This window comes from Eschrichtius robustus, chromosome 9 (assembly GCF_028021215.1).
Source record: "Eschrichtius robustus isolate mEscRob2 chromosome 9, mEscRob2.pri, whole genome shotgun sequence".
NCBI classification, from domain to species: Eukaryota; Metazoa; Chordata; class Mammalia; order Artiodactyla; family Eschrichtiidae; genus Eschrichtius; species Eschrichtius robustus.
Window position 1 is genome coordinate 3,562,594 of NC_090832.1, and position 15,215 is coordinate 3,577,808.

General features: G+C 34.6%; 1 protein-coding gene across 1 annotated transcript in view; it reads left to right on the forward strand.

Moving 5' to 3' along the window:
• Positions 1-15,215, forward strand: part of PDE10A (phosphodiesterase 10A) — a 587,420-nt gene that overhangs the window by 414,175 nt on the left and 158,030 nt on the right. Inside the window, 1 exon segment of the mRNA XM_068550956.1 lies at positions 1,112-1,240. Coding sequence (XP_068407057.1) covers positions 1,112-1,240 — 129 coding nt within the window.

A 15,215-nucleotide genomic window follows, 5' to 3' on the forward strand; every position in this document is an offset into this window, starting at 1 on the left:
ATAATTACAATCATTGAGTAATAATTATTGATAGCCTATTTGTGATTTTGAGTTGTTTAGTGAAATGGCATACCAACATGAAGCATCAATTTGAAAACATGTAATTTTATATCTTTTTAAGTGAAGATATGTAAAAGTTTTTTGCTTGAAAATTCTGTGTATATTCAACAGTTATTAGACTATGAAAATTATTTCAGTGAAACTGACTACGTAGGTTGAATATCAATGAAAAAATGTCGAGTATTTTGAACTGAACATTAGTTTTATCATTGGATTTAGTGACCCTGAGAAAAGGAGAATTTGTGTTGTAAACAGTAAAAGATAAGAACTTATTCATTAAGCATGTTTTTTAGCACCTAAAATGTACCAGTGCTTTATTCTCCCATTTGATACTGTTGCTAGAGTTTCACTTACCTCAAGTCTTAAATCTATGATAATTACTTACAAAAAAGTGGAAGCACTTTGCAAGGCTTAACTGAACAGCACTGGAATACAACATTGGTTCAAATAAGACACTGAAATTTACTGTTGCAAAACAGCTGTATGACATGACGTAATATCTATAGTTTAAAATTGCTAAAGTTCTAACTACTTTTTTTCCCCTACTTTTTCATAGTGGTAAAATATAAATAACACACAGTTTGCCATTTTAACCATATCAAGGATATAATCCAGTGGCATTAATTACACTCACAATGTGTGCAACCATCACCCCTGTCTACTTCTAAAACTTTGTCTTTATCCAAAACAGAAACTCTGTACCCATTAAGCAAATAATTCCTCATTCTCCTCTCCCTTGGCCCCTGGACGCCCCTAGTCTACTTTGTCTCTATGAATTTACCTGTTCTAGATATTTCATATAAGTGGAATCATATAATGTTTGCCCTTTGTGTCTAGCTTATTTTATTTACCATATCATTCTTAAGGTTCCTCCATGTTGTAACAGGACTTCATTCCTTCTTATGGATGAATAATAGTCCATTGTATGTATATACATCTTTTAAAAATATTTCTATGTTAAATCAATCGGCATAAATGTCATTTTTCTATATCTTTGATGTAAATGAAGATGTCGTATTGGTTAATTTTATTCTTTTCAATTCTTTTACAGGTTTGACAGATGAAAAAGTGAAGGCATATCTTTCTCTTCACCCCCAGGTATTAGATGAATTTGTATCTGAAAGTGTTAGTGCAGAGACTGTAGAAAAATGGCTGAAGAGGAAAAACAACAAACCAGAAGGTAAGATCTCATTCAGATTGAGTGTGGATTATTTTCTATTTTACAGTGACGAAAAAGGTATTTAATACATTCTAGAAAGTAAAATATTAGTAGTTTAATTCTGTAAGAATTTTATTCTGTTTAAAAAGATAGCTTAAAATAAGTTAGAAGGAGGGGAAACAAATACAAAAGGATGATCTTTAACTAAAAAAATGCCTGGCAAAGAATTGAAAATTTATTTAATATGACCACATTGAAAAATGCAGACGTCAATATTAGACTTGATTTTATTTAATGATTATTATTGATTATAAAAATATTCTTTATAGATTTCAAAAATAGATTTATATTATATTTTGCAAAATGAATTATTCAAACAATTTTTGTATGTGCACAGTAGGAAAAGAAGTCTTGACTTACATTAGACATTTTATTTACACTCATAAACTTAAGATGTGGTTATATTTATGGAAAAAAGAAAGGTGGACTCAAAAGGAATGTGAAGTCAAATAAATTTCCCCCAAAATTGAATCTATGTTAATATATTGGATTTGGTTATTCTGGTATAATTTTAATTTTGGATTTAAATGAATTTATATTTGGCCAATTATGACTTCTCATTTCTATGAATGTTGCTTTTATAGTGGAAATTAAAATTTATATATGATTCTAACTCTATGGAGAACTTTTATATTAAAAAAACCAAAATATATACTATTTTTCTGGAAATTTTTCTTGTGTAAAAAAATGCTACATTTAAAGTTCAAAAATGACCATTACTAAAATATTATGCTGTTAGACCTATGCTAATAGTGTGCTGCCTGGAGCTGATTTTCCTCACTCTACACATGAAAGTTTCTATAATTTTCTTACATAATTTTTATAATAAAAAAGAGGTGGATATTTTTTAAAAAAGAGTTTTTGGTATTGAAACACAAAATTGTTTTTAAAATGTCCATGGGTGTGTGTGAACGTGTATGCATGTATGTGTGGATTGAGAGGGAGGGAAAAAGGGAGAGAGAGAGAGAGAGAGAGAGAAAGAAATATACCTAAATCAGAGACAGGCATATTCTTTTCAAAAGGATCATGGCATTAATAGTAAGAACAAAGCTTGACATGGCATATTTCATCTATTACAAACCTTACACATTTCCAAACAGTTCGAGATGTCTGAAACTTTCAGAAGTGTAACTGAGTTGTACTTAAGGCAACCTGCTGTATAATGGTGGACAGTAATATAATGCAAACATATATGCTGCCAACATTGTTAATCAACTACACTCCCATATAAAATGAAAAGTTAAAAATATATATGATGTCTCTGAGATATGAAATTGAGCGTAGGTCTTAGAAAATGAAAAGAATTGCATGCTGTTTTAGTGTTACAGTGATAGTTAACTTTTAAAGTTTTATAAATATTTGAATGTCATTCCACATCTCCCGAATCTGTTTTCTATATTAGTTAACCAAATAATACTTTAAACCTCTTAATACATATACTCAAGAGTTAAATGATTATTAAGAATAGCAATGTGTAACTGAAACAATACTCAGTTATGCTGGAAGAAAAACTTGTCCTTATAAGGAGATGATTTTGACAGTGACCCTGTGCCGGGCTAGAGACTGTTGATGCCACCGAGAATGTGAATGAATCGTCCACTCGGGGCTCACCGTCTAGTGGTGGGGAAAGGCATAGAAGTAACCACAGCACAGAATGCATCAGCAGTAAACAAGGATGCAAGCAGTTTGCAGTGGAAGGGCATTAAAAGGAACCTTTAATTCTACTGCTGCAGTCCAGTAAGACGCTTTTTACCTCCTCTTCCAAGGAATTTATCACAAGAATGTATCTCATACATCTGCTTTATATCCAGTGAGATTCTGTAGCGTGGCCCCTGCAGACTGTTTAAAGGCAAGGTTTAGCACTAAACTTGTGTGAGTAGCATGGAAAAAGCATTGCCCAGTCTTCTTTGAGATGTAGAAAGCCAGTTAAATATCTTTATTTCATTTATATTGTCACGGATTAAAGTAGTGGTTCTCTGAACCATCTCCTTTCTTTTCCCTCACCCCCCCCCCATTATTATCCCTTCATTGAAAATGTCTTGAGGAAGAAAATTTTTGTCAGGAGATTTTTAAGGAGTGTTTCTATTTCCATGTGTGGACCCAGGAGCAGAAAGTGTGATAGCTAGAAGGTCTTGGAGAATATTTTGTTGAAAATGAGAAAAACCTATCCAAGTTATTTCATTTTGTGTCAATATAGTAAAAGAAAATGAAGTAAGGAAAACTGTGCTGGAATAAATAATTTGCACAACACTTTGTACACTATAAACACTCAATAAATATTTATTTTATTTATTTTTTTAAACACCAATAAACCAGCCTTGTATGGAAATGATCTATATTATGGGGACAGAAAATCGTGTCAAGGCATATTCTGCTTACAGAAAGATCCTATATGAAAATTCAAATTTTTAAACAAATGAATAAAGGGGTGGTTATTTAAATTACAAAGTTATATTTGCCTTTAAAATGGTCAGCTTTCATACTGCTTGCACGTGTTTCTTAATGATGACTGTGCTATCCAAAAAGCTAGTTTTTCTTCAATCATTTAGCGTTTTATTCAGCACCTACTGTTTGCTTGGTGCTCAGAAGGCAAAATGCTTAAAAAATAGAGAACGCATGACATTTTATTTAAACTATGGTAATATTTATAATGGACTAATATCGTGTGACCATAGAGCAGTTGTAATTTTCAAGACAGCTCGCATATATTGACCCTTTACATCTGGTTGAATTAATGAAGGTTAAGTAAGCTCATGTTCGTTTGGCAGATGTTGGAAATGTGCAAGGGAAGCTAAAGGGTCACTAAGGGTCCAGCGTTTATCACAAGAATGTGTCTCATTACATCTGCTTTATATTCAGTGAAATTCTGTAGCATGGCCCCTGCAGACTGTTTAAAGGCAAGGGTTAGCACTAAACTTGTGTGAGTGGCATGGAAAAAGCATTGCCCAGTCTATCGTGTGTACCTGTAAATGTCAAGTAATTAACAATGAAAATGTTAGTGCTGTCAGCTGCCTTTAATGTTTACAAGAATGGTTTCTTTTTTTACACAAAGAGTATAGTTACATTTTTTCACCTCTCCATGATTCTAGAGATGGGATTTAATTTTCATTCAAATAAAACCGTTAGATATTTCATACTTAGAATTAGTGGGATTTAATTTAATGCCCCCCAAACCTATTATATACAACCTAAAATGTGGATTAAGTAGCACTTGCCCTACTTGGTATATAACATACTGTTTCTATGCTAGTGTATATAATGTAGCAGGATATTAAGTTAACAAAGCATGAATTTGCCAAAGCACACAATGTGAGAAGACTTCAGTTACTAAGACACTAGTCAGTGATGTGTTAACTATTAGGACATACCATGAATAAGAAAAAGCACATAATTGAAATAGTTTACTTGGAACTTCATTTTGGGCACTTTCTCTCTTTTCCTTGAAATTACGTTGTCTCAAATGTTGAAATTACATTTTCACATAGAACTTTCATATTCTTTTTCATAATGGAAAACAGAAAATGTGTTGAGTGTTGCATGCCTTAATCTAAATTATAAGTAAACCTGAATTCACCATCTGGTAACCAGAAGGGGGATAAAGTTGATATTAATTCATTTGTAAAGAGTTACTTGATGTATTTCGTTAATTCTGTTAATTGTACATATTACTGTTAAAGGTGTATCTTTAATATATTCTTTTTGAGAGTGTTTGGGCTCCTTAGCAATCCAATCAAGTTGATTGGGATTTTGATAATTTCAAAAGATTAAGTCAGATCATCACAAATATTGTTAGTGATTATGAAACTAATTCAAAGAAATTTAATAGCTTTGTTATAGACTAGATTGATCTCTGAAGCAGTTTTTATATTATCTGTAAAGTTCCTATCGGTGGTAGCTATTATTTTTTCATTCAACATTGTTACTACATTTCCTAAATGAAAATTTTGTTTGCAAGGCATTCTAACTAATGAAAATGTTATGAGCTAACGGAGTTTTGAAAATACTTTGTTTTTGTTGGTGTTTCTTTTTATAAATATTGTATTTGTTAATTGCACATATTATAGAAAAAGATGTGTAATAGAAATCATTGCATCTATTTAATATAATTTTTTTCGGCATTTAAAATTTTGTTTCATGTAACGCAGATTTTTAAAAATAAAATAAAAAGCCTGTGAAAGATAAGTGAAATAACCATTTCTGTGTCTGCATGTGTGTGTGTGCGTGTGTGTGTGTGTGTGTCTTTGTTTTAATCTACCCCTTAAAAGCTTCCTGAAGATTTAACATTGATCTGGATTATTTGACCAAAGGTTGAATAATCATTTCTAGAAACATTCATTTGAGTGGTGAGTTGTAGCTGGAATGTGACCAGGTACTACTCATTTCTCTAGCTACTTATTCAGCATGCCAGTTGACAAAGATCTGTGTAGTACCTACTATGGGAGTATAGTTGGACAACAAGGAATATAAATTTGATTCCCTCAAGGTCACTTTCTGATAGAGGAAGACAGATAATAAACACATAAGCTAAGAATAAGATTTATTTCAGTATTTGTTGACTGTGTATATTTGAAAACATCTAGCATAAGGTCTAGCAAATAGAAATTTTTAGGAGAATTAGATTTGCTTGAGATTTTAAAATCCACATTGTTTGCTTTTGGATAGTCAGACAGAGCCTATGTTTTATATTGAGCATGTGTGCCTGTCCATCTGCCCTGTCCTGGGCTCTTTGTAAGTCACAGGAACACTATTTCTCGTGTTTACTGCCCTTAAGGAACTCATAATCTTGTGGTGTGGAAAGAAGATATGAAACTATGAAAGTACAGCAACTGAGGGTGTATAAGCAAGTGTTAAATTGTGTGGTATAGTTTATCAAGACAACACTTGTGAGAATTGGGGTCATTAAGAGGTATGAAAATTGAGAAGGCTTTTTGTAGGAATTGGTTTTTGATTTAGGCAACTGGTTCCCCAGATCACCGCCAACATCACTTGGGAACTAGTTAGGAATGCCATAGGTTGGGTCTTAGCCCAGACCTCCTGAATCAGAAAGTCCTGTGGTTGGACCAGCAATCTGTGTTGTAACAAGCGCCCACCGCGTGGGCCCCAGCCCCGGCCCTGGCCTGGCCCCCGGCTGCCGGTAATTCTGATGCAAGCTAACACTTGAGAACCACAGCCTTGGGCACTGGGGTGGGGGCCTGTGGAGGAGCTGGGGGGAGCTACAGGAGAAAAGGCAGGGCTGCAGGACTTGCTGTGATTTCCTTCTGGGAGAGGCTGAAGAGGGAGGATTTGTCACAAAATTCTGGGTAGAAGCAAGCTGACAGAAAGCAGTAGGGTGGTCGAAAGCAAGTTGGCTATAACAGCTCAAATAGGAGTTTGGTTAAAGAGAATATGTTCAGTCACTCTTCTTTTTAAAAAAGTTTCTGGATTTTTGTTTGTTTGTTTGCTTTTGTAGTGCCGGCAGTTTTGATATGCTGTGGAGTCATTTGGTATAGATTTTACATCTTGAAACTATTTTTTCTTATTTTAAGAATGGGAGAAGTTGCTGTTAAAATTTTTGTCTTTCTACTTTCATTTTATTTTAACTATTTATTCATGTTCTGCATTGACTGTAATAGGAAAAGCAGAAACAATGTAAAAATCCAAAGTAGGTGTTTAATTGATAGCTTTGCTAAAGTATGGTGAGTTGCAGAGCTACTTACATTATCACCTTTTTGCAAGATAATAATCACATATAAATGCATAGACAAAGAGCTAGTAAAATATATGTCATTGTGGTTGTTTTTGGATTTTGGGGATTTATAGGTGTGTTTATATCCTTATATGTGTTGCTGTTATAATAAGAAATAATTAGAAGAAATATTAAAAGAAAGTTTTTAGAGTTTTTCTTATATGGAGGGTTTTGCCCCAAATTTCAGTACTTCTAATTCAGTTTAAACCAATTATTCTCTGCTTGTTTGGCTACTTTTCTGTTGCAAGGGATAATAAACATTTATTCTATATTTACTAATCCCTTTATTATTGGCTTTTCCTCCCCCTCCCCCATATGTTATCTTCAGTGACATAGATTATCACGTAGGAAGTTGGTGGCTGAAATGGGGTCTAGCAAAGCACACAGCTCAGTTTTTTCCCGGAGTCATCATTTTGGGTTTACAAATTATTTTACTCAAATTTACCAAATATCTTCTATATGTTTAGCATTTGCTAATAAGCGTCAGACATGAATTCAGTTGTAATGGAATTTGCTGTCTAAAGGGGGCAAAAAATATTACGTAATTTGACCATAGTTATTTAAATCAGTTATATAAGTTTTTTCCTTGTGATGAGAACTTTTAGGATCTATTCTCTTAGCAGCTTTCAAATACCATGCAGCCGTGGTAACTCTAGTCATCATGCTGTACGTTGAATCCTCAGTATTTACTTATCACATAACTTGAAGTTTGTACCTTTTGACCACTTTCACTCAATCTCCTCATCCTAAATCAGTTTACAAACTGTTAAGGTTGAAACCTTTTTCCTGAAGGTCAGGAACAAGACAAGCTTGCCCACTCTCACCACTTCTATTCAACATGGTACTGGAAGTCCTGGACAGAACAATAAGGCAAGAAAAAGACATAAAAAGCATCAGAATTGGAAAGGAGAATGTAAAAGGGTCTCTTTTTGCAGATTACATGATTTTATATATAGAAAATACTAAAGACACTGCCAAAAAGTTGTTAGATCTAATCAGCTAATTCAGGAAAATTGAAGAATACAAAAATCAGTAGTGTTTCTATACACTAACAATGTATTATTTGAAAAAGAAATAAAACAATCTCATTTACAATAGCATCAAAAACAATAGAATTCTTAGGAATAAATTTCACCAAGGAAGTGAAATACCTCTACTCTGAAAACTACAAGACACTCATGAAAGAAATCGAAGAAGACACAAATAAATTGAAAGGTATATTGCGTTCATGGATTGGAAGAATTAATATTGTTAAAATGTCCATACTACCCAAAACCATCTGTAGATTTAACGCAATCCCTGTCAAGATTCCAGCGGCAATTTTTTATAGAAGTAGAAAAAAAAATCCTAAAATTTACATGAAACCATAAAAGACCCTAAATAGCCAAAGAATACTGAGAAAGAACAAAGTGGTAGGTATCACACTTTCTGATTTCAAGGTATAGTACTTAAAGCAGTATGGCACTATATGAAAAAAGACAAATAGATCAATGGAATAGAATCAAGAGCCCAGAAATACACCCAAACATACGTCAACTAATATTTGACCATGGAGCCAAGAATACTAAAAGGAGAAAAGACAGTCTTCAGTAAATGGTGCTGGGAAGATTGAATTTTCACATGTAAAAGAATGAAACTTAAATCCCTATCTTATACCATTCACGAAGATTAACATAAAACGGATCAAAGACTTAAATGTAAGACCTGAAACCATGAAACTCCTAGACAAAAACAAAGGAAAAATAGCTCCTTGACATTGGTGTTGGCAATGATGTTTTAGATATGACATCTCCAAACACAAGCAACAAAAACAAAACTAAGCAAGTGAGACTATATCGAGCTAAAAGCTTCTGCACAACAAAAGAAACAATGAATAAAATGAAAAGCCATCCTATAGAATGGGGAAAAAATTTGCAAACAATATGATAAGAAATTAATACATCAAAATAAGTAAGGAACTCATTCAATTCAATAGCAACAACAGTAAAAGAAAAAAAAATAATCCAATTTAAAAATGGGCAAAGGACCTGAATAGACATTTTTCCAAAAGAGATATGGGAATAGCCAACAGGTACATGAAAAGATGTTCAACTTCTGGAATCATTAGGGAAATGCAAATCAAAACCACTTCACGTGAACCTGTTAGAATGGCCATCATCAAAAAGACAAGAGCTTTGGGACTTCCCTGGTGGTCCAGTGATTAAGACTCCATGCTTCCACTGCAGGGGCATGGGTTCGATCCCTGGCCAGGGAACTAAGATCCTGCATGCCACATGGTGCGGCTGAAAAAAAAAAAAGGCCAAGAGCTAACAAATGCTGGCAAGGATGTGGAGAAAAGGGTATCCTAGTGCACTGTTGGTAGGAGTCTAAACTGGTGCAGTCACTGTGGAAAACAGTATGGAGTTCCTTAAAAAAATAAAAATACTATTATCATAGGATCCAGCAATTGCACTCCTGGGAATATATCTGAAGTAAATGAAAACACTCTGTCAAAGAGATACCTGCACCCCAATGTTTTCCTGCAGCGTTATTTACAATAGCCAAGACATGGAAGCAACCTAAGTGTCCACTGATGAACAAATAAAGAAGTTGTGGTATATATATACAATGGAATATTATTCAGTTATTTAAAAAAAGGGGAAATCCTGCCACTTGTGACAACATGGATGGACTTTGAGGGCATTTTGCTAAGTCAGAGAAAGACAAATGCTGTAAGATCTCACTTGTTTTTAATGTTGAATCAAAAAAAAAAAAAAAAACTGAAAAGGAGACCAGATTTGTGGTTACTAGAGGTCGGGGGTGGGGTGATGGGAGGGGAAATTTGGATGAAGGTGGTTAAAAGGCACACATTTCCAATTATAAGATAATTAATACTAGGAATGTAATGTAAAACATGATGACTATAGTTAACCCGGGTATGTGATACACCAGCTGTTAAGAGAGTAGACCGTAAGAGTTCTCATCACAAGGAAAAAATTTTTTTTCTTTTTTTCTTTTTTTAAATTTGTATCTATATAAGATGATGGATATAAACTAAACTTACTGTGGTAACCGTTTCACAATATATGTAAGTCAAATCTTTATGTTGTATACCCTGAACTTGTATAGTGCTGTATGTCAATTATATCTCGGTAAAACTAGAAAAAAAATCTTTTAAAAAGGTGCTAAAAAGGAAGATTGGTGTTTAAGCTCAGGCCTGAAGGATGAATTTGCTTTTTTTTTTTTTTTTTTTTTTTGGCTGCACTGGGTCTTCGTTGCTGCACGCGGGCTTTCTCTAGTTGCAGCGAGCGGGGGCTACTCTTCGTTGCAGTGCGCGGGCTTCTCATTGCGGTGGCTTCTCTTGTTGCGGAGCACGGGCTCTAGGCACGTGGACTTCAGTAGTTGTGGCACGTGGGCTTCAGTAGTTGTGGCTCACGGTCTCTAGAGCACAGGCTTAGTAGTTGCGGCACAGGGGCTTAGTTGCTCCGCGGCATGTGGGAATCTTCCCGGACCAGGGCTCGAACCCGTGTCCCCTGCATTGACAGGCGGATTCTTAACCACTGTGCCACCAGGGAAGTCCCGAATTTGCAATTCTATTAGAGGAGAGGGAGAACGAGTTTGAGGACTCCAAAGGTGGAAGGGGTTTTGTTGGAGAATCGTGGAAGAGGAGGATGCGGATGGGAGCAGAGAACGATCCTACCAGACTGTTCAGGTCATATTTAAGGGCTTTGGATTTTATCTTGAGAGTAACATGAAGGTATCGAAAGGTTTGAAGGAGGTCTGATAAGACATATTTTGAATGGATTTTCACAATCTATATCTTGTTTGGTATGAAAAAAAAAATCAATGCAGTGAAGTTTCCGTCTCTGGTCAGTTGTCATCTTCCCAGAGCTCATCAGCACATTTGTTCGATGGTTTGTTGTGTCAGTATCAGTTGATAACTTACTTGCAGATATCTTAATGCAGTAGCTCAGTATTTTGAAATGGAAGCCAAAAGTGTGTATCTCTAACGTTTATGAAATATCAAGGAATAAAGTTTTGCTGGGAACTTTTTATAGAACCTGTATGACTAATATTTTCAAGTGGAGTAAATAAATGTTCATGTTGGTTTTAGCACAATTTAAAACCTAATGGTGAAACATTAACTGTATTTGGGGAAAAGTGAACATTGAGTGAACAAGATTCAGGAAGAGAGAAAGCGCTCATTTCTTTAATCTGTATAAATCACGAAACGTTATCAAGAATGACTCATAAAGCACAGAACATTGAGAAGAGACACAACAAAACAAGAATGGTCCTCAAACTTCCAAAACAATTGAACAGGAAATGATAAAAATGATGAAAGGAATGATTTATCTTGGAATAATTTTATAAACATGAAGAACTTGTAATCAACAAATGAACCATTAACACTAGGGATGTTTTAGAAATTAATCTCAGACTAAGGATTTTAAAAGTCAAGGGTCCTTAGATTAATCAGAGTTGAAACTCCTTATTTTGGAATTTATGTGATGTTTTTCACTTAAAGAGTTTACCTAAAATATATATAAACAAGCATATTTATTTTCCTAATTATATATGTATGAGATTTATTTGAGATGGACTTATTCATAATATTTCTCACAGCCTTGAAATTTTTTTTTAGACATCAATGGAGGCACTCAGATTTCAGTTTGGCTTGTAATTGTCCTTATACTGTGGTGCCTATTCAGTTTTCTATACATTCTTTTACTGTGGGGTTAAGAAAATTAAGTTCTAGACTAAGTCCTATTAGAACTTTCTTCATAAATTTTTTATATGAAAGTATAATACAAAGAATGGAAACTTAAAATGTGTTAATTTATTGGCAATTTCTAAGATATGTGACTTCAGTTCTTTTTTTGTGTTTGATATTCTAAGGAGGAAATTAGAAGTGACTTTAGAAGCAAAATATTTTTTCTGATACTTTTTCACATAAAAAGACTTATGCATTCCCCATACACATTTAAAAATGTAACATGTAGCATATATTTAAATTATTTTTGTTTTAAGAATTGCAAATCCATTTCTTAGAGCAGTATCCTGTTATGCAGAATTCTTGCTCTAAATATTCATTGAAGGAAGGAATACACTTAAGTTAAATATGGACATGCAAAGTTTCAGTAAAACTGGGGATTACTAATATAAATCAATCAAAGCTTTATGAAATGAAATTAATGCCTGGCTAGTAAACATTTATAGAAAGAATGAATAAGTGAATATAGTGAAACCCATAAGATTACAGAAAATTCCCATACTGTTTTGTAAAAAGAAAATTTTAAAAACTAGTTTTTATGCTATTAAGGAAAAACAACAATAACAGTACTCTAACAGGAAAAAGCAGGTATAGGAGATGCTCCTATGGGTAAAAAAATATATATATTAACTTACTCAAATAGTAAAAACAAGCAGAGATCTCAGTAAAGTTATAAATTGTGTAATAAATGAATTTTTCAAATGATAATGGCAAATAATAATGTGGTACTTACTTGCCAACTACCATTTTAAGTGCTTTACATATATTAATTCAGCTAATCCTCACAACAATATTATGAGAAGGATATTATCACCATCCCCAACTTACAGATGAGGAAACTGAAATAGATCTGTAAAGCATCAGAGCTGGGATATGAACACAAGTATTGAAAGTAGGGCCTGGGGCTTCCCTGGTGGCACAGTGGTTAAGAATCCACCTGCCAGTGCAGGGGACATGGGTTCAATCCCCGGTCTGGGAAGATCCCACCTGCCACGGAGCAACTGAGCCCGTGCGCCACAACTACTGAGCCTGCGAGCCCCAACTACTGAAGCCTGCGTGCCACAACTACTGAAGCCTGCGTGTCACAACTACTGAAGTTCACGCACGTAGAGCCCGTGCTCCGCAACTAGAGAAGCCACAGCAGTGAGAAGCCCACGCAAAGCAAAGAAGAGTAGCCCCCGCTCACTGAGACTAGAGAAAGCCTGCGTGCAGCAATGCAGCCATAAATAAATACATAAATATATTAAAAAAAAAAAAAGAAAGCAGGGCCTGGGAGATATATTTATACACCTATGTGCATCATAACATGATTTGCAATGGCCAATGGTGGAAGCAGCCCTAGTGTCCATTGATGGATGACTGGATAAGCAAAATGTGGTCTATCCATACAGTGGAATATCATTGAGCCTTAAAAAGGAAGGGAATTCTGACCCATGCTACAACATGGATGAACTTTGAGGACATGATCCCATCACAGAAGGACAAATACTGTGTGTTTCTGCTAATACGAGGCACCCACAGTAGACAAATTCTTAGAGACAGAAAGTAGAACGGTGGTTGCCAGGGGCTTGGGGAGGGAGGAATGGGGAATCGGTGTTTAATGGGTCCAGAGTTTCAGTTTTGCAAGATGAAAAAGTTCTGGAGATTGATTGCACAATAATGTAAATATAGTAAACACCACTGAACTGCATGCTTAGAAGTGGTTAAAATGGTAAATTTTATGTTGTGTATTTTATCAAAAATTTTTTACTTAAAAATTAAAAAAAAATCCAATCAACTATCACATCATTTAGGAAGTCTTTGGGGGACACCCCCAGGTTGATTTAGATGGGCCAATTGCTTCCCATGGCACCCTGGCTTGCTCTCCTGGCTCTGGGATACTGTGCATAGGAGTAAGTCCATGGTTTGTGAGGCTCGAGAGAGAGACCCTCTTGAAGAAAATTTGCTATAAAAGCGAGTATTTCTTTTCTTTTTTTAATTTTAATTTTATTGGAGTATAGTTGATTTACAATGTGGTGTTAGTTTCAGGTGTACATCAAAGTGATTCAGTTATGCATATACATATATTCATTCTTATTTAGATTCTTTTCTCATATAGGTTATCACAGAATGTTGAGTAGAATTCCCTATGCTATACAGTAGGTCCTTGTTGGTTATCTACTTTAAATATAGTAATGTGTATATGTTAATCCCAAACTCCTGATTTATCCCTCCCCATTCCATGTTTCCCCTTTGGTAACCATTAGTTTGTTTCTGACATCTGTAAATCTGTTTCTGTTTTGTAAATAAGTTTATTTGTATCATTTAAAAAAAAATTAGATTCCAGGGGCTTCCCTGGTGGTGCAGTGGTTGAGAGTCTGCCTGCTAACGCAGGGGACACGGGTTCGAGCCCTGGTCTGGGAAGATCCCACATGTCGCGGAGCAACTAGCCCCGTGAGCCACAACTACTGAGCCTGCGCGTCTGGAGCCTGTGCTCCGCAACAAGAGAGGCCACGATAGTGAGAGGCCCGCGCACTGCGATGAAGAGTGGCCCCCGCTTGCCGCAACTGGAGGAAGCCCTCGCACAGAAACGAAGACCCAACACAGCCAAAATAAAATAAAATAAATAATAATTAAAGGTGCTAATAATTTAAAAAAAAAACCTTTTAAAAAAAAATTAGATTCCACATATTCATATGATATTTTTCTTTGTCTGACTTACTTCACTTACTGTGATAATCTCTAGGTTCATCCAAAGGTGAATATTTCTTTGGATTGGGAAAATAAATGACCTTAAATTAAGAATTTTTAAAAGCTGAAAAATCTACGAACATTACACAAATCCAGAAAATTAACATAATACTGTATTAACTTTAGTTATTTCCACTTTTGAGGAATTGTGAATAATATTAATCCAATTTTAAATAACTCCCTAGAAGAGCAGTTTCATGGGAAATGCTGGGTCATGTTGCTTTTATTGGAGTATTTTTATGTGTTGACTTATGTTTTGGTCTTTTTGACAAGATTTTAATCTTATCTCTTGGATAAGGATCTTTGAGTCTTCTGAATCCATTTAAGACATCATAAGATGTGTTTAGATGTGTAAAAAGTATCATCTGTTTCATACTTATCCTACTTAGCTTCGATTTCTTAGAGATTTATTTTATTTACTAGGTTTCTAATTGTAAGAAGGAATCATTTGGTGGCAGAGCTTTCCAGGATTGGCTAAGCCTCTAATCTCTTATGCAGTGTTTGACATAATGGGCAATATTAAATGCTCACTTAATGAATAAAAGATTGAATAAGTGAATGAATAATTCACAAGCACTCTAATGTATACAATGAAATTAGTTTTGATTCATGGTAAGATAGTGATATAAGGTTATTTTCTTAGCTCATTATATTAAAAATACAGCTTTTTATATTACTTTGAACTGGAATCTTTAGAGTAATTTATATATTGCTTACCACAGAAAATG